This window comes from Antedon bifida, chromosome 7 (genome assembly GCF_963402885.1).
Source record: "Antedon bifida chromosome 7, ecAntBifi1.1, whole genome shotgun sequence".
NCBI classification, from domain to species: domain Eukaryota; kingdom Metazoa; phylum Echinodermata; class Crinoidea; order Comatulida; family Antedonidae; genus Antedon; species Antedon bifida.
Window position 1 is genome coordinate 20,460,363 of NC_136232.1, and position 20,015 is coordinate 20,480,377.

At 34.5% G+C, this 20,015-nt stretch overlaps 3 protein-coding genes across 3 annotated transcripts in view; 2 read left to right on the forward strand and 1 right to left on the reverse strand.

Moving 5' to 3' along the window:
• LOC144848484 (adhesion G protein-coupled receptor B2-like) overlaps positions 1 to 14,347 on the forward strand; it is a 30,490-nt gene extending 16,143 nt beyond the window's left edge. Inside the window, exon 17 of the mRNA XM_078705248.1 lies at positions 14,318 to 14,347. The gene's annotated coding sequence lies outside the window, so the exon portion shown is untranslated. The remainder of the gene's footprint in view (positions 1 to 14,317) is intronic.
• Positions 1 to 20,015, reverse strand: part of LOC144848551 (protein FAM162B-like) — a 153,716-nt gene that overhangs the window by 99,802 nt on the left and 33,899 nt on the right. The gene's annotated exons all lie outside the window — the stretch shown is intronic.
• LOC144848988 (uncharacterized) lies at positions 87 to 15,388 on the forward strand. The gene is made up of 34 exons (XM_078705940.1): positions 87 to 321; positions 749 to 991; positions 1,507 to 1,911; positions 2,121 to 2,384; positions 2,693 to 2,959; positions 3,081 to 3,323; positions 3,740 to 3,985; positions 4,449 to 4,694; positions 4,939 to 5,184; positions 5,712 to 5,960; positions 6,150 to 6,395; positions 6,912 to 7,157; positions 7,303 to 7,545; positions 7,727 to 7,972; positions 8,233 to 8,504; positions 8,861 to 9,034; positions 9,531 to 9,572; positions 9,782 to 9,887; positions 10,109 to 10,264; positions 10,464 to 10,560; positions 10,829 to 10,943; positions 11,040 to 11,107; positions 11,236 to 11,353; positions 11,752 to 11,855; positions 11,997 to 12,105; positions 12,210 to 12,433; positions 12,644 to 12,710; positions 12,849 to 12,931; positions 13,170 to 13,329; positions 13,608 to 13,673; positions 13,873 to 13,903; positions 13,996 to 14,049; positions 14,318 to 14,347; positions 15,192 to 15,388. Exons 1-34 carry the CDS (start codon positions 87 to 89, stop codon positions 15,386 to 15,388), a joined length of 5,898 nt encoding a protein of 1,965 aa, XP_078562066.1.

Below are 20,015 nucleotides of genomic sequence, written 5' to 3' on the forward strand. Positions count from 1 at the left end.
AAATAGAAATTTCAATAAGGTGATGTTTTATGAGTGAGAAAAACGAGCAAGATAATTTAATATTATTAATTTATTCATTGAAAGGTATGGCCGTGCACTTTACTAAATGTCCAGGAGGAAAAACGCAAGCAGCTGATTTTGGAACAAACCGGAAACGTATATATTGGAACGGAGAAGTAGCCGTGTCCGATGGGTATGTGCACTCGTCTACGCATCAAAGTGGCCAGTATTTTGAATTTGGCGGACATACTGTACGGATTGTGGCAAAGAGCCATAATGGAAACCATCAAGCACACTGTAACTTTGGTGTAACAATTACAGGTGATTACAATTACTATACGCTTATTATTACCTACATTCTTCCGCCGTAAAATGTCTGTACACAGTAATTTTTTATTTATATTATATTTACAGTTTGTTAAAAGACAATAATTTACATTCGATCCATTTTTCATTGTAATTAATGGCCATATCATATTTTTCACACTTATACTATGTGATATCTATCAATACTTATTGACTAAAGTGTAAAACAACGACAATAGCTACTCGCAGTGAACCATGAGTTGAATCCATTTGAAATCCATATTTATGCCTTTTATTTGTTACGTCATTCTATTACTTAATTATGCATGATGGTGTGTAACTAGTGCCATCACAATAATACAATTATGTACCGTAGGCCTATATTATGTAATATTTTGTGAAAATAAATCAATTTTACATTGTGATATTTCATTCTCCACAGACGAAGAGATACCGAATATCACGTTTTGTCCCGCTGACGTTTATATAACCTTAGGCGATGGCGAAACGAGTAAATCATCACCATCAATTCCTGATTCAACAGTCATCGATTACATTGACGGCAATCCAATTAAAGTAGTCTTGTACGAATCTGATGAATTCTTTGCTGGCGTCACCCGAGTTTCTCATATTTATACCGATTTCTCGTGCAACAGAGCGATCTGCGAGTTTTCAGTGATCTTACGTTCGTATATCTTTTTATTTTTAATTAGGGATTTGGAGGTCATTGTTCTTGTGATACTTTATATTGGACATTTGAAGTGACCGGGAAAACATGGCACAATTATTGTTTCCCCCGTTGGTCATTCCATCATTGGTTTAGTTTAATTAGTGTAGTGTTCGAAGATAAGAAAGGTCAGACTGACCTTTACTGATGATTTTAAAAGTAATCATTCGGGTTAAGTATTTGAAACAAAGGCAATGTTATTATTATTTTATTTAACAAATTGGAAACGTTTTATAATTTGAAATAATTAAACTGTAGGTCTACAAAAATATTTTTTAAACGGTTTAATCAAATGTGTACTTAATGATTAATAATGTAGAGCTAGAGCGCAAATTTCCAACTTAGGCAGACTTCAGTATTGAAACCATTCCTTATGAAAATTGGGCAATGACTTTTTGAGTAATCCTAACTTAATACAGAAAAAATAAACATAACACAAACATACATCGACCACATTTTGTATTTGACTATAGAATCAACTGAACCGTGTCCCGGATCAACCTTTGAAGGAAACTGCTATATAATGAAATGCGGCAACAGTAACTACAACAACTACGTCAGCAACTGTCAGTCTATGAATGCTGAACCTGTATCAATTCATTCAAATGATGAGAACGAATTTTTGAAGCAAATATGTATAGACTCTGGACACAGTAGTGTTTTTATAGGCCTGGAAGCAGTCGGATACACATGGGGTCAACTTACTCACGAACACCTGGATTGGACTGACGGCACTCCTGTTGACTTTATTGACGATGCGCAAGACTTAGAATCGTACTCGCCAGAACGTTGTCACGCATTTGACAGAGGCAGAAACCACGACTGGGAAGAAGTTTCGTGTAATGCTGGATATTGCGGTATATGCAAAAATACAATTGGTAACTATTTGTGTAAATAATATACTTTGATTACCGTACGTTTCAATCCTCCGATAATTAAAGTAACATCATGTTTGTACCACACTGTAACAATGTATACCATGTAATATCGCTTATAATATAATCAATAATTATTCAATTATTATTTTCCCCATTTTATTTTAATTATGACCCGGTTGATCCGGAAATGTCTGTTGTTTTTTTAAAAGTTGTCAGTAATGGGCCTTCACCTGATTTTGTTGCCGCATTGGAACAATCTTGTCCCAGCAACATAGTTATGGAAACCGAAAGTGGTGTTGACTACGCCACTGCAACATGGACCCCTCCAGTCGTAACTATTGATGACCAAAACGTTCCGATTACCAGTTCACACCAACCCGGAGACCAATTCATTCTTGGAACAACACTAGTAGAGATCTCAGCAACGCATAGCGGAGCTACTGGCTATTGCAAATTCACAGTATATGTAGAAGGTATGTTTAAAAGAAAATACATCATCTTTTTTTTCATTCAATGATGACAAATACCTTGTATCCTCGCTTTTTTGTTAGTTGACCAATGATAAGTGACAGGAATAATTCATCCTTTCCGATTGGTCAAATTACGTTCCGTCTCAAGCATTATAACGTAAATACACACATACATTCCGTTGGTAAGCTTGGTGGTAATTTTTACTCTTAAAACTATCGGAGCAACATTTATTTTTTTCTTTGCGAGATGTTGTTGATTTTTCTTTAGCAGTGATGGTAATTTTATATAATTTTCATAAATCACATTGCAGATTGGGAAAATGCAGTAATTTCCAGCCCAGCGTGTAGCTTGGAAACATATAACCTAGCAGTGGGTGCAAGCACGATGACATACCAGGTAACTCCAGTGATATCGGATAACTCTGGTTCGTTCACACATACTTGTGCAACTGATGGATCGAATAAAATATGCCCGGGAGATATAATAGGTCCAGGAACATACCTTGTCCGACACGACGTTTCCGAGGAGGGGTGGTGCACGTCGCCTCAAGTATGCACATACTATGTTGTTGTATATGGTAAGTATCGCTTACAACTGTAGAAATAGGTTGGTGAGCTTTGGTTTGAGCGAGGATTCCACAACATACACTCTCCTTGACTACATAGTTAACCTAATAACCTGTTTTAATGATCATTCAGATGTTGAAGACCCGGTTATCACCTGTCCGTCCACGATTACTGATGCGGTGACAGATTCAGATTCACCACATGCTGCATTAACACTAGAAGATCCCACAGCAACTGACAACGTAGGTGTTACGTCATTATCATGTGATCAATCTGGACTAAGAAACATGCCCATCGGAGTGTCGACAATCACATGTACAGCCAGAGATGCCGCTACTAATCAGGATCAATGCACTTATGACGTCACAGTTACTGGTAATTTAAAAATGCCTTGGTAAAGTAGATTAGTCTTTTTTTCTCTATTAACCAACAAGGAATGTCGCCGATGGGTTAAAATCCTGTCAGACGCCGGAACTCTACTCACAAATACTAATAAGTAATAACACCTTGATTATGCAGATCATCTTACTTACCAGTGATCTGACTTACATATGTACAGTAATATTGGAAACATTTAATAGACTATTGAAAGTTCTCAATTTGAGACCCAGAAACCATCAAATCATTATCATGGTGAGGAGCGAGGACACTATATCTCTACATGCACAAAATGAATTAGGGTGGTTGTTGGTCGTCAAATTGAAAGCTTTCCAATACCATTTTAGTCGGTTGTTTTCTCCATCCATACATGGTGTATATGTCTACTTACAATGATACGTTTCGTTCTTCAGATATACAATCACCCGATGTCATTTTCTGCCCAGATGTTGTAGAGGTTAATGTTTCACCCTTGGCATCAGAAGCACCCGTTTCCTGGACTAATCCAACATTTTCAGATAATTCTGGAGTTGCACCAAGTGTTACAAGTACTCATACTAATGGCCAAAGTTTCCCGTTGGGCGATACGACGGTGAATGTCACGGCAACCGATGGTGCTGGCCTAGAAATACAATGTCAATTTATCGTCAGATTATTTGGTAACCGTTGTGGATATTGTCTTATCAACATTACCGACTTATGAGGCCCTAATTATTGGTTGCTAATTATTTCACCATAATGTCTCGAACGGCGCCCCGTACAACTAATATGTATCAGTAAATCGCCATTATACAAACACAAATAATAAAACCGAAGGATAAAGCATCAATTAATTACAGCTTTCTTTAATAAACTTTGCTCAAATAATTTGTAATTTTTTTAAACAGATCATTATAAATAAGTAGACAATTTTATATGTAAATTGTTCCACTAAGACACAACGCAATGACGTCACAACCAATTGACTTTTCGCAACTGTCGCTTGCCATTGGTCAGCTCGCTTGTGCATTGCGCGTGTGTCCTTGTCTCTAGTGGAAACCACTCTTTAGAAAACCCATTAAAGCCGAACTATTAGATTAATTGCAATGGCAATTACTAAATTTCTAATCTGTAAATTTGCAGATGTAACGACACCCGTTTTTACTAATTGCCATTCTGATATTGTTGTGAATACGCTGCCTGGCGGAGAACTTGGATCGGCGTCTTGGGATGAATTGCAGGCTACCGACAACAGCTTAGTCGATCCTGTTATTGATGATGCAACTCTTGTTGGTGGCGATTATCCTATCGGAGAGACATCTATCGAATTTAACGCAACCGACGAAGCTGGAAACACTGCAACATGTGGATTTACCGTGACAGTCATAGGTCAGGGGTCAGATTTATCGAAACTATAGCACGTAACTTCATTTCAGAAAACTTTTTAAAAAGCTAATTATTACTGTATACAGTAACAATTTATATTCCGATCAATTGATTAAATCCCAATATAATTATGCATTTCGTTTATAAAAAATAGTACCTGCATTGACATTGAGAATCATACTCAAAACATAATAACGAACGGAAAAATGATGATGAAATTGTTTTATTCTAATATTTTATATTATAGATAATGAATCTCCAGTGTTTTCTGGCTGTCATGACGACATTTCCTTGCCGACTGATGCTCTTCTACCTACAACTAACGTTGTCTGGAGCGACCCTATAGCATCAGATAACTCCGGCGTGAGTCCATTGGTTAACCAAAGTTTTTATCCAAACGACGTCTTTCGACTTGGAATTCATGAAGTGACTTACATTGCCATTGATTTTAGTGGCAATGAGGCAAAGTGCAACTTTTCAATAACAATTTTTGGTAAGATTTCGAATTATATTATTATACAGTCTCTTCACATTGTTGTAAATTTATCCTGCCGTCAACTTGGTTACAGTTATTGCTCTGTGGTACGGCAATTTGTAATTGGAACCCGGTAGTGAACCTAAATCTAAACCAGAAATCGCAACCCGAACCTGAACCTAACCAGGAATCTGTCCTGAACCAGAAATCTGAACCTGACCTAAACCAGAAATCGCAACCTGAACCTGAACCTAACCAGGAATCTGTCCTGAACCAGAAATCTGAAGATAACCTAAACCAGAAATGGCAACCTGAACCTGAACCTAACCAGGAATCTGTCCTGAACCAGAAATCTGAACCTAACCTAAACCAGAAATCGCAACCTGAACCTGAACCTAACCAGGAATCTGTCCTGAACCAGAAATCTGAACCTAACCTAAACCAGAAATCGCAACCCGAACCTGAACCTAACCAGGAATCTGTCCTGAACCAGAAATCTGAACCTGACCTAAACCAAGAATTCAAAACTTAATTATATTTTTCAGATTCGGAGGATCCAATTTTCTTCAATGGATCTCGTAACCTTGTGGTAAACACAAACCCGGGCTTGCCAACATCACCTGTCTGGTGGTCTGTAACAGATATTGCACGAGACAACTCAGAAGAGATCCCTATCATTAACTGCACGTACGTCCCAGGACATGTCTTCAGGTTTGGCAACTATACTATTGACTGTGTTGCCACCGACGATGCTGGAAATTATGCTATACATACGTTCTATGTTGCAATTATAGGTACTTTGGAACTATTTAAATGTATTTCACAGCAATAGAACCAATAAGTAATTAGTGCATTAGTACTAGTAAGCACAATATACTCCAATGCATCAATTACATTCTAAATTTACCTTTAATTAATGTGATAAATTGGCTCATTATACAGAATTAAATTGTATAATTATGTGTAATTAATGCTATTTGCAGATGAAGAAATTCCTTTATTCACCAGTCAACCTAATAGTACAATAGTAGAAACAGACCCACGCCAGCCTCATGCCCTGATGGAATGGATTATTCCGACTGTATTTGATAATTCTATGGAAGAGGTGTTTGTGAATTCAACTCATCAACCAAATAGGACATTTCCAATAGGAGACACAACTGTGACATATTGGGCGTATGATATATTCAAGAATGTCAATCAATTTTCCTTCAATATAACTGTACTAGGTAAACATTTTGCTAAAATAGGACTAGTGCATACATTCTTAAAAACATCCCACCATGAATCCAGTAGCAATATTCAAATCTTGAAGAAAGTTGTGCTTACTGGATATCACATTACCGCATGACGTCGGTAGTGTACTCCAGTTGACACATTATGTCAGGATTTTAAAAAAAACTTGTAGAAATCTACCCAGCGAAATTTTGGAAACCTCTGTTAAAAAAACTCCAATAAAACATTGCAAATTGTTGTTAATTAGTTAAAATTGTAGATAACTAGTTGACAAACTAGTTTTTTTATTGTTTTGTGAAGTCAGCCAATCAAATAAGTCTTTGTAGTCATGTGAACAACCAGTAACATAGAGTTACTGTAATTTTTAAAGACTTCTCCAAACAGTACTGTAACAAATTCAAAATGTGCAAACAAAGGTTTGGTAAAGTTTTCTGGTTGTAGACTATGCTTCTCTAAACAATGGTTTTTTAGTGTAAACGAGACCTTACATTTCACTTCTTTGTAATCAGATATTGAAGTTCCAGTTTTCTACAACTTAACTCCAAATATTACTGTTCTCACGGAAGCCAGCGTGAACTTTGCGCATGTCAGTTGGGTAGTTGTCGCTGTTTGGGATAATTCTGGTGAACCTCTGAACGTCACATCAACCTACTATCCAGGTGATTTATTCTATGTGGGATTAACAGACGTGACGTATACAGCCATTGACCAATCCGGGAATATTGAGTGGTTTACTTTTAGTATACTTGTCTTAGGTAAGGTTAAAGCTTAATATAAATAATAATAATAATCATCCACCCTATAATGCATAATTGAGTAGAAGTTATTTGACAATTGCCGGTTTAATTTTTTTACAGTGTATTTCGACTTTTGAAAATTTATTTTGGTTTGGTATTTCAGATCGAGAATCTCCTGTCTTCATTTACTGTCCTACTGATATAGTCATGGCAACATGGTACAGATCGCCATACGTAAACGTGACGTGGCAGTTACCAAATGTTACCGATAACGTTGGTGTTCATGAAATCGTATCGAACTACAATCCGAATGACGTGTTTCGTCTCGGATTAACGACTGTAATTTATAATGCAACAGATAAAGCGATGAATTTTCAGGATTGTCAATTTAATATAACTGTTATAGGTAACGTTCAAACATTTTGAAACTTTGTTTTCCAAGCGTACACTCCCGATTTCTTTTACCGAAAATCACATAGGCTTTTGCTGACGGAGTATGTGTGCTGTGTACACTTTAGAACCTAAGAACATATGCCATTATGCTAGGCAATGTAATTTACAATAACATATATTTCGTTTTGATTCAGATGTTGAAAAGCCTTATTTTACAAACTGCACCTTAGACTTTGATGTAGACAATATTCCAGGAACTGCATATGCAAATGTAACTTGGTTTGTAACAACAGGGCACGATAATTCTGAAGTTACACCACACGTGACGTCAGACGCCAATCCTGGCGATATCTTCCCTTTATACGATACATTAGTAACATACACGACAGTCGATGGAGCTGGGAATGTTGAGCTTTGTCAATTCACAATTACTGTTAATGGTAATTTCTTTTTTTTTCTATTATACATTTCCAGGTATATACGATTAACGGCTAATTGTCATTGTCATGCAACCATTTTAACCTTTGTATTATCAATTTCCACAACATAATGCATCTTTCGTCTTTTTTACCCTTATCGTTCTAATTTGTTTCTATAAAGAACCCATTTACTACAATACCGTACACGATGGTAATTAACCACCCCACCGCCCTTTTAACTATTTTAAAACAAGTTGTATTTAAAGTTTTCATTTAAATAGACGTAGATGTGCCGTACTTTACAAACGTCACTGAAAACATTCAAGTGTTCATAGATTCAATCTATTCAAACGTAACGGTTAAATGGGATCCACCATATCCGGATGACAACTCAGGAGCATTACCCCTGCTAGAATCCACTCACGACCCAGGAGATGTATTTTTCGTCGGAGTCACCGAAGTGATTTACACAGCTACTGATGAAAGTGGAAACATCCAGACACATACGTTTACGGTCACAATCCGAATTGCCTTCAGTGACCTACGAGTCATGGTATGAATAATGGCATTTGTTTACTGCAAATAAATATACATCTATTAGATAGACTAGACTTGAGAAACTTTTAGTTTTAGTCTTTTAAACCCGTGCCTTTAATAAACCTACACTTAAAACAAGAGGACAGCTCCCGTCTCATTTGCAACATCCAGCTGCCTAGTGTTTCAGTCTTGAAGGATATATTTTGATACATTATAGCAGAATTCCCACCCTCACTTCCACTTTCAGCAGACGATGGAACTAACTTAGTCTGATTATTTCTTAAGTAAATACGGCATGATGTATGTTTCCTACCATTGAGAAAATTAACTGTCGAGCAATGAACCCATTATAACATTCCCTTGTTTCAACAGCTTTACAACGGGACAGATGATGTTGATATCTTGGAAATATCAGCCATTGCAACCGAACGGAAAAAGGATAGACCATTGACTGAAGATGAAATAGACAACTTGCAGATTACTTTGTTAACTATTTCCGAAACTACGACATTAATAGGAAATAGGGAAGCAGGCATTATGACAGAGGTAAGAAATAGAAACAAACTGATAGGCCGATCGCGATAAAAAAAAACAATATCTTCCCGTGGTATCGCGTTGGAGCGCGTGGGATCGCGTGGGATCGCGATAAAAAAAACAATAACTTGCGTGGGATCGTGATCAAAAGTCAATACTTCGTGGGTTTGGGATCAATGAAACAATGTCCAACGCGTAGACTACGAAAGGTTACGCGTGGGAACGAAGCAGTAATTAGTTGTACCGTGGCTTATAACTATCGCATGAATACCATGTGAATTACATTTATTTTGTAGTAAGTTTATTATACGCGCTGTACGTTTGCATCAGTGGCACAACACCTCAAATTGTCGATAAAATATATAATGGTCGAAACATATTGTTTTAAACCACAGTTTCCCCTTGTTTACAAATAAACCGTTAGTTAACTTTACATATTAAAATATTGTTATTATTCCTTATTTTTGTTTTCAATTAATTTTTATTGTTTTGGTCATTATTTTAAAAGGAGATCATTAACGTGACAACAACTGTTCTAGCTCGTAAGAAGGTAAGGTGTGCTTTTTGTTACAATTAAACATTATTCAATATTCTTACAACAATTAAGTTTTAAAACTTACTCGCTTTAAAAATAGGATCAAATGCAAAATGCAAAAATGTACTTACTAACTGTTTTACGTAACAAATCGCTTGATTTTCTTATCGAGTATGTTATGGTTTGATTGCGGAAATATAATTTATTTTTTACATAATTTATAGAACATGGCGGAACAAATTGATATTGTACATGCGTCTGAGAAAATCTTGACAGTAATTGCAACTAAAGAAACTAATTCAACATGGAAAAGATCGTCCGAATCAGTTGGTAAGATTTTCGTTTAGGAGAACATTGAATTATTCATTATACATTTTCCTAAAATCATTGATTGATTTGACCACATTACACATAGAACCTTATTAGGATATAGTCTTTCTATCCTTATTTGTTTCTCCATACTTCATTCACACACGTACTACAACAGAGTGTTGAGGGATGTCAAATAAACAAAACAAACATGAGCTATAATGTAGTAATTTTTTTTGTAGCATCAAACATCGCGTTGACAAAGAATCGTGTCTGGTCGTTTCATATTCAACCCAAAGAAAACGTTTTAGATACAGAAACAGATAATGCCAAAAAGATTGACAATAACGACATAGGATTTCTGAGAATTGATCCGAGTTCAGCAAGAAATGTTCCCGGTAAGTCGCTTATATTACAGTATTACCTAACCATTGGTCTTCAATTTAAATTTCAAACCATGATAATTTTACTTTCAACTCTTTTTCAATTTCTATCTTCATTTATTATTAGCTATTTTCATATATGTTTCCGAGAATGACTAATGACTTTTCGACTCGATACGAAAATGAACCGTCCCTATTATTTATTTTTCTTCAGAAACGGCATACATGGTAGTATCATATTACGAACAAACGGTGTTTGAAGAAAGTGAAGGGAATGAAAAATCATCGGTAACTTTTGACGAAATTGAAGCGTATGTAATTTATTTATGTATTTTTAAATTAAAATAAATACTGTACTTTTTTAGGAATGGATGCCGTATGTTTTACATTCAATTATATCTATAAAACAATAAGGTAAATAATGTACCAATTTACAGTAATTACAGCGGTTTCTGTTGGAATTATGTATGCATAATCCCGTCATTGGCACGATATCCCATATAACTCAACTCAACAAATACAAATTAAAACCAACTTTTTATGGAAATTATATTCTGTTTTTCTTCTTCTTTACAACAGTGAATACATCGTGCCTGTCCCATATGAGCTGGCCACTGGTCTGATCACATGCACGGTAGCATCAAACACATCAAAATATTCAGTAGCTGTTGACTATTCTATGGAATTACACACAGTATGTTACGAGGCCATTGCAATTTACATATCTGAAAGAGAAAAATTTAATGTCAATTCCTAATAACATGATGTTGTTTACATTTATCATTTTCAGAAAATAAAGGAAGACGAACTATACTACAAGGAACATGCTGTATGCAGCTTTTGGGATGAAGACAACAGGTTTGTCTGCCACACGGGCCATTATCAATTTCTGCTCATGCGCCTGAATTCAGTGCCCTTTGTGTAGCCTACATATGAAGGTATCTTTGAAAACACAATTACTTGCATTTCGTTTGTTTATATTTTAGTAAATGGTCTACATCAGGATGTAGGCGCACTGACGTCATTGAGATAATGTCACCAGTAGAATGCCATTGTGACCACACCACCACGTTCGGTATATTTGTACCAGTGGAAAAATATAGCGTACGTTACATTGGATTACTTTGTCTTTATTCACTCAACCTTATCAACACAATGCTTGTATGCATATGTTTGTATATATATTTATTTATACAAACCTCCAAAATGTCAAAGTTATCTTTCTGAATTGTTTTTTTCAACTAACCATAGACCATGCATATTAATTTTTAGGAAAATCAATTTATTGGTAATGTCACAAAAACTTATCCAAATCTCAGGTATTTTTATCTTCAATATTGGCTGAAATATCAAGTAGCAGTAGCACGCCCTCTTTTGCTAAGTCTCTGCATTTTGCCAAATTTTTTTTGCTCAAATTATGAGTTGCATAATAATATCCACGTACTTTCAAACTATGAATAGTTAACAAATATTTACAAATCATATAATGTTTTCCTTTGTAGGATTTTGATTTTAAACGCTTAGGAGAACGTATGGGCATTTACCTACTCTGTCTTATTTCAATAATCGCGAGTATATACATTTTGAAAATCATTCATTTTACTTGGTAAGAAATTGTTGTTGATATATCATTCATTTTATATTAACGTATTCATTAACATTACTAAATTTTTAAATATAATTATTTTGATAAAACTATAATGTATAGTTGGTTCATTCTATACTGTGTTTATTATTGTACTTACAGGGGCATTTTTAAGGGACCTGTGTCAATATTTATATATTGTAACTTGTTAATTGCTGGGTTGTTGTTAACGGTAACATTTATCATCAGTTCAGAGACAATGGACTACAGCGTACGTATAAGAAAACATTTTGATCCCATCTCCTAAATAAGTATTACAAAGTAACATTGATTATGAGTAGGTCTAACTCTGTTTATTTCTGTGTATTTCTGTAGATTTTGTGCACCACGTTTGGTGTTTTAATACACTTTTTCTACATGTCCATCCTTACGTGGTTGATTGTTGAATGCATATACTTCTACATGCTAAAAACAAAAGCACGAATAGAAGGCGTAACTGTATCCAAGAGACCGGGTTATCTACTTTGCGGATGGGGAGGCGCCGCATGTACATCAGGCTTATTCTTTGGTATTCACTATGGTTATAACGAAATAAGCGGGTAAGCACATAATGATAACAATATAGATAGATAACGACAAATTGTTGTTAATGACATGGTGTATCTAAATATACTGTATATGTCTGCTATAATACTGAGATGCAAAATTGCAATTCGCTTGTATACTATCTCTATCAGAAAAATGATGTTTGTAATCACTCACCTCTATACTTCTTAGTAGATAATCACAATGCATGTCACTTATTTCAGATGTTGGCTGAAGTTCGAGACTGGCAGTTTAGTTGCGTTCATATTCCCAGCAATGACACTGATTCTTGTAAGAAATTATTATTTTGCCTTTGCTATGATTTAATAAGGCCTAGAACTGTAAAGTACAGCATATAACCTATGTAGACCCTGCGATGATGTATCCTAAACAAAAGGATGAGTGATGTGTTCTGACTGTTCTTTTCAGATTCGGATGATTCTAATCATCGTAATATTTATAACGAAATTCAACGGAAAGAAACGAAAAGAATATATTGCAGCCCAAATACGGTAAGTTCTACCTTTTTTAGAAACAATTCTGTATTATAAAACAATAATGCATTTTCTGAAACTCTGTCTACACTATCTACACACAAAGTGTGATGCGCCCAAATATGGTAGTGATATGACGTCATCGTGTCCATTTTATATGGACACATTTTGTCACAGAAAGTTTGATAGTGTAGGCAGGGCTTAATTGAGGATCCGCAGCTTGTAACGGATATATTTTTATTCAACATTACTGTAGACGCTGTTTGGAATGCAGTTGTTTTCTTTTCCCTTTCTTTATCTTTACGTGGATGTTTTCACTAATGGTGGATGACGAATACGTATTCTGGCTATTCTTCAGTTTACTGTTTGCTTCTAATGGTATCTTTGTCGCCATCTATTGCTACTTTTCTTATGAGGTAAGTATAGAACATTATTAAAACATTATCAACCTCGGATTATAATTGTTTGTAACTACTGTGGAGTAGCTTTGTGTCAGGGTGTTGAGTAATTGGTTAGATGTTTTGCCCTAATCTGACGTAATTTGCACTTTATACTAAGTACATTGAGAATATTCGCAAGGCTGATGATTACGTCAGAGTGGGGCAAAACATCTGACCAATTATCATCTTCAATAGGCCTATGCAAATTCCTTTTTCTATGAAAAAGTTTACTTGAACATATTTTTGATTTATAGATGCACGAAGTTCGAAGACTTAATAGGTCATTGTCCTCTCAAACATTAGCACGTGATAGCAAACTTGTAAGTAGAAGCATGGAGAGGTTTGTTACTATTAGTGGTGAGGCAGAGATTCCGAGCATTGTATTTACAATTGTCATACCCATTATAATGTCCAGTTAGAGAGACACTATTAAAATTTCTATATCATCCCCAATTCCCTCGGATATTAAGGAATTCCTTATTAAATTGCTTATTCTAATAACTTTTTTTTTACTTACAGGAAAGTGAATTATCGATCGATATGACAATTGGTTTGTATACATTGTTTGTTCAATTAAAGAGATCAATTAGTATAATATTACACCTTTATTTCAATCATACGTATTTATATTGTTTTCAACAGATGATGAAAGTTGCACTGGGTTTTCTGTTGAATCTGCTACAGATTTAAATAACGGTAGGCAAAACAATTCTGCTCTTTTTTCGCTAAATGGCATAGAAGCGTATTTTCTAGTCTATGTTTAATCTATATCTAAGCAGAGAATAGTATTAGTAGGGCTCTCAAAACAACCAATCACAAGAAACAGTACAGATCCGTCACTTGTGATTGTTCAAATTGCATGTATGTTCTTGCGCTTCGTCTTCCCATAGAAACCAAGCAAAGTGTTCACGCATAATCATGTGGAAATGTGCTTAATAAACCTTTATCATTATAATTATTTCAGATCCTGACAATCAAGTCATGACAGATACCGGTAAATATACAATTACAGTGCTTAATAATGAGTATATGTATGAGAACGATTTTGAGCAATTTTTCAATAACAATAAGTGGAGATAATATTCGACGCGTTCATATAGAATATCTTGACGTAATCATCATGATCTTTATTTTATTTATTTATTTAACAACATATTTATACAGGATAATACACAATCAAGTAGAAATAAACTTGTTTTGCATTGTAGTCCTGTCGACAAAAACGGATGCAAATTTAAATCTTATACAATTACAATTAATAATAGATCTATTGACAAGATAAAATTAGCAGGATAAAGAGAAACCGTTTAATAACAGGATGATGAGCTCCGGAGATCAAATGGTTTATTTGTGTCTGCGACACGATCTGTCCCATGACCCATACACTTTGGTATTTCGCAGCCAGACATAAGATCAAAGAACTGTTACGAGTTCCTGTCTTGTCGAGGCGAGCTCAGTGCCCTGTTGTTGTTGCTCTAATAGGTGTCATGTGGAATGGAAACTGGGTGATGTGCAATGATGCTGATTGGATGATTCTATTTTATTAATCATGTTATAATAGGTTAACATGCTTTAATAACGTGCACCACTGATCGTGTTAGGGTGATTAAACTGATCGTAATTTAATCATGATTAGGTTCACATACTGTAAAATGAATGGTTTGATCATGATCAGCGGTGAATGTGAACATATGAGGAAGACCATACACCGATTACGATATTATGACGATTATGCTAATACCTTTTCTATATACAATTTGTTGTTTTAATCAACAATATTTGAAATACCTTGTTTTTGTATTTCCATTTTAAATGATGTTTATATTTATCTTTTTCAGTGGAAGACCAATCAGAAACCGAATCCGGGGAGTCGAGTGATGAGGAAAGTGTTTCTTCAGAAGAACTTAGCGATCAGGGAAGTTCAATATCATCCGATTCAGAAAAAGAAGAAGATAAAGAAAAAGATAATAAATCAAGTAAAAGCGATGAAGAAAGTGATGATTATGACAGTGACGATGCTTGTTTTGGAAAATAATTAGTGTTTTTTTTTACGAAAATTCGAAACAGGATTCAATTGTAATGTGAATGTATTTTGTATTTTTAAAATGTTGGTCAATGACAATACATATGAAAGGTCATTATTTATATAAACAATGAATGTTTATGGGTGTATGGAAAACAAATAGCATGACCGAATATATAACATCTAAATAGATTCCTGTCATTTGAATCAGATTGAATAAAAGCTAGCTAGGCCTACGGTTTAAATCAAATTGTTAATTATGCCAACAAACGTACGACCAATTAATCAATCCTAGCTAGGCTAAAGCGCCTAGCCTAATACTAACAGGCCTAGGCCTAGCTAGGCTAGAAAGGCAGCGATACCATTACGAAATTTCGACAGGCTACTGGAAATCATCTAGGCTAAGTCATTTTTTTCAAGGATTCCACATCTTGTAGAGATGTTCCCATTAAATAATCAAAATAATACAAACGATCTAAAGCTAATTAAAATGCTTTTGTAGTCTAAATTAGTACATGTATCACTCCAAAAATGTCTTCCGTTGTGATACCAGTCATCACTCTGATGATCCCGGCGGAAGTACAAAATATGCGACGTTGTTGTATGTCAAAAGCAATAGTATAAAAAAAATATTTTCCAAACGCGATAAGATTTTTTTTGCGTACTTGAACGCCTTCTGATCCATAATCGTCCAATCAAATGACAGAAATTCATTTAGGTGTTATGTATTATTAATATTATAAGTATATAGTACAACAATAATAATAAAAAATACAAATGTAAAATTGTATTCATGATTTTCTTTTGTTGAATAAAAAATAAAATCTGCAGTACTGTATATCTAAATTATACAGTATAATACTAGTTCGTGTTTCTCTTTGGTGGGGTGTCCTTATTCTCACATTCCTAAAAGTTATGTTTTTTCCTTTTCTACAATATCCATCGTTTTTAGTCGCGTGCAAACGCGACTCTACAGCTCATTATGTCGGTCGGCTGGTTGGTCGGTTGGTCGGTAAAAACTAACTCAAATTTGAGCACGCGACTGCAGCCATGTATATGGCCTAGTTTTTAGTCGCGTGCAACGCGACTCTACAGCTCATTATGTCGGTCGGCTGGTTGGTCGGTTGGTCGGTAAACACTAACTCAAATTTGAGCACGCGACTGCAGCCATGTATATGGCCTAGTTTTTAGTCGCGTGCAACGCGACTCTACAGCTCACTATGTCGGTCGGTCGGTCGGTAGGTAAACACTAACTTGTATATGGCCTTGTCTAGATATCAGTTTCATCTAGCTAAGTCAATTTTTTACAGTATATTCCTTTGGCCAGGAATCGATGTCGTCATGTTTTTACGGTGCGCAATCAAAAATTACGCGGTCTACGCACGATTTAACGAAATCACGTTTGTAATCATTATCTCCACAAGCATGAATCACAATTAAATAAAATTTGGTACTCATAAATTTCAGGTCATATTTCATCATATGGCAATACAATTACGTGCGTAGCGCATATAACGCATGCGTACGCGCGCTTAAAATTGTCAAAAGTTTTTTTCGATGAAATTAGAGTACATTTCAGGAAATTTTAAGCGTTTAAAAAATTGCCATGAGTGTGCAGTTTTTCCACGCGCACTGCGCGTTAAACCTTAATATGCATCCATTTTGCCCGATTTCTGTTTTACAACCTTTCTTTATTAATATCATCTAGAATCTCCATGTAGGGCTTTCTCTTTCCAGCCCTTGGTTTTCTCCTCTTGCCACCTCTTCTGATAATCTATAAGATTTCCTTTTTCATCTAACACCTTCTCGGTCGGTTTGTCGGTCAGTAAACACTAACTCAAATTTAAACACTCGACTGCAGCCATGTATATATCCTTGTTCTTACAGAATGCACATTTTCTCTATATGTCTCTTTCTTTATGTAAATTAGTTTTTCTATAGCATATTAACATATAATAAATATATATTTTCCATGTTACAAAGGTTATAAACAAACACAATCTATGATGTAACCAGAATTTTCATTCGACATTTTAAAGTATGTATATAATATTGAGGTAGCATGCGCAGAACATATTATGTGCGTCTGCGCATGCTATTTGATGATAAATCAAAATTTTTAAAAATTCTATTATTTTGCGATAATATTACGATATGTGCGCATATTGCTTTGCATCAACGTTTAGAGCTATAGTAATCAGTTTTGTCGAAAATTAAAAGGGTCGAATTTTTGCCATTTTCTGAAAAAAAATTTCGAAAAGGGATTTTTCGAAAAATGCCCAAAATATCGACTTTTTAAAATTCTATTATTTGCAATAATATTGCTATATGGGCGCATATATTACTTTGCATAAACTTTTAGAGCCATAGTAATCAGTTTTGTCGAAAAATAAAAAGGTTGCCATTTTCTGAAAAAATTCATGTATTTTTTAACTTCTATTATTTTTCAATAATATTGCAATATGTACGCATATATTACTTTGCATATACTTTTTGAGCCATAGTTATCAGTTTTGTCGAAAAATAAAAGGGTCGAAATTTTGACATTTTCTGAAAAAATCTCTTACTATTGTATAGAGATTTTTTTCGAAAAATCCCAAAATATCGACTTTTTAAAATTCAATAATTATGCGATAATAACACTATATGTGCGCATATATTGTTTTGCAACAACTTATAGAGCCATAATACACAGTTTTGTCGAAAAATAAAAGGGTCGAAATTTGGCCATTTTCTGAAAAAATACCTTACTATAGTACAAGAATTTTTTCGAAAAATGCCAAAAATATCGACATTTTAAAATTCAATAATTATGCGATAATATCGCTATATGTGCGCATATATTGTTTTGCAACAACTTATAGAGCAATAATACACAGTTTTGTCGAAAAATAAAAGGGTCGAAATTTTGCAATTTTCTGAAAAAATCCCTTACTATAGTACAGGAATTTTTTCAAAAAATGCCCAAAATATCGACTTTTTAAATTGTTACTATAGCATAATAAACATGCGCAGAGTCGAATAATGGGTTCTGCGCATGTCAATTGTGCTATTAGTAACCAGTTTTATCGAAAATAAAAAGGCAGTTTTATCGAAAAATAAAAAGGTCGAAAATTTGTCATTTTTCGACCCGTTTATTTTTTGATATAAATGGTTACTATAGCATAATAAAAATGCGCAGAGTCGAATAATGAATTCTGCGCATGTCAATTGTGCTATAGTAACCAGTTTTATCGAAAAATAAAAAGGTCGAAAATTGGTCATTTTTTGAAAAAATCCTTGTAGTATAGTACGGGAAATTTTCGAAAAATTGCCATTTTTCGACCCTTTTATTTTTTGACATAAATGGTTACTATAGCATAATAAACATGCGCAGAGTCGAATAATGGGTTCTATGCATGTCAATTGTACTATAGTACCCAGTTTTATCGAAAAAAAAAAAGGTAGAAAATTGGTCATTTTTTGAAAAAATCTCTGTACTATAGTAAGGGAAATTTTCGAAAAATGGCAATTTTTCGACCCTTTTATTTTTTGACATAAATGGTTACTATAGCATCATAAACATGTGCAGAGTCGAATAATGGGTTCTGCGAATGTCAATTGTGCTATAGTAACCAGTGTTATCGAAAAATAAAAAGGTCGAAAATTGGTCATTTTTTGAAGAAATACCTGTACTAAATAGTACAGGGAAATTTTCGAAAAATGGCCATTTTTCGACCCTTTTATTTTTTGACATAAATGGTTACTATAGCATAATAAACATGCGCAGAGTCGAATAATGGGTTCTGCGCATGTCAATTGTGCTATAGTAACCAGTTTTATCGAAAAATAATAAAGGTCGAAAATTGGTCATTTTTTGAAAAAATCCCTGTACTATAGTAAGGGAAATTTTCGAAAAAAGGCCAATTTTCGACCTTTTTATTTTTTGATATAAATGGTTACTATAGCATCATAAACATGCGCAGAGTCGAATAATGGGTTCTGCGCATGTCAATTGTGCTATAGTAACCAGTTTTATCGAAAAATAAAAAGGTCGGAAATTGGTCATTTTTTGAAAAAATCCCTGTACTATAGTACGGGAAATTTTAGAAAAATGGCCATTTTTCGACCCTTTTATTTTTTGACATAAGTGGTTACTATAGCATAATAAACATGCGCAGAGTCAAATAATGGGTTCTGCGCATGTCAATTGTGCCCTTTTAATTTAGTAATATAGTACAGGGATTTTTTCAAAAAATGACCAATTTTCGACCTTTTTATTTTTCGATAAAACTGGTTACTATAGCACAATTGACATGCACAGAACCCATTATTCGACTCTGCGCATGTTTATTATGCTCTAGTAACCATTTATATCAAAAAATAAAAAGTTCAAAAATTACCAATTTTCGACCTTTTTATTTTTCGATAAAACTGGTTACTATAGCACAATTGACATGCGCAGAACCCATTATTTGACTCTGCGCATGTTTATTATGCTATAGTAACAACTTATGTCAAAAAATAAAAGGGTCGAAAATGGCAATTTTTCAAAAATTTCCCGTACTATAGTATAGGGATTTTTTCAAAAAATGACCAATTTCCGACCTTTTTATTTTTCGATAAAACTGGTTACTATAGCACAATTGACTTGCGCAGA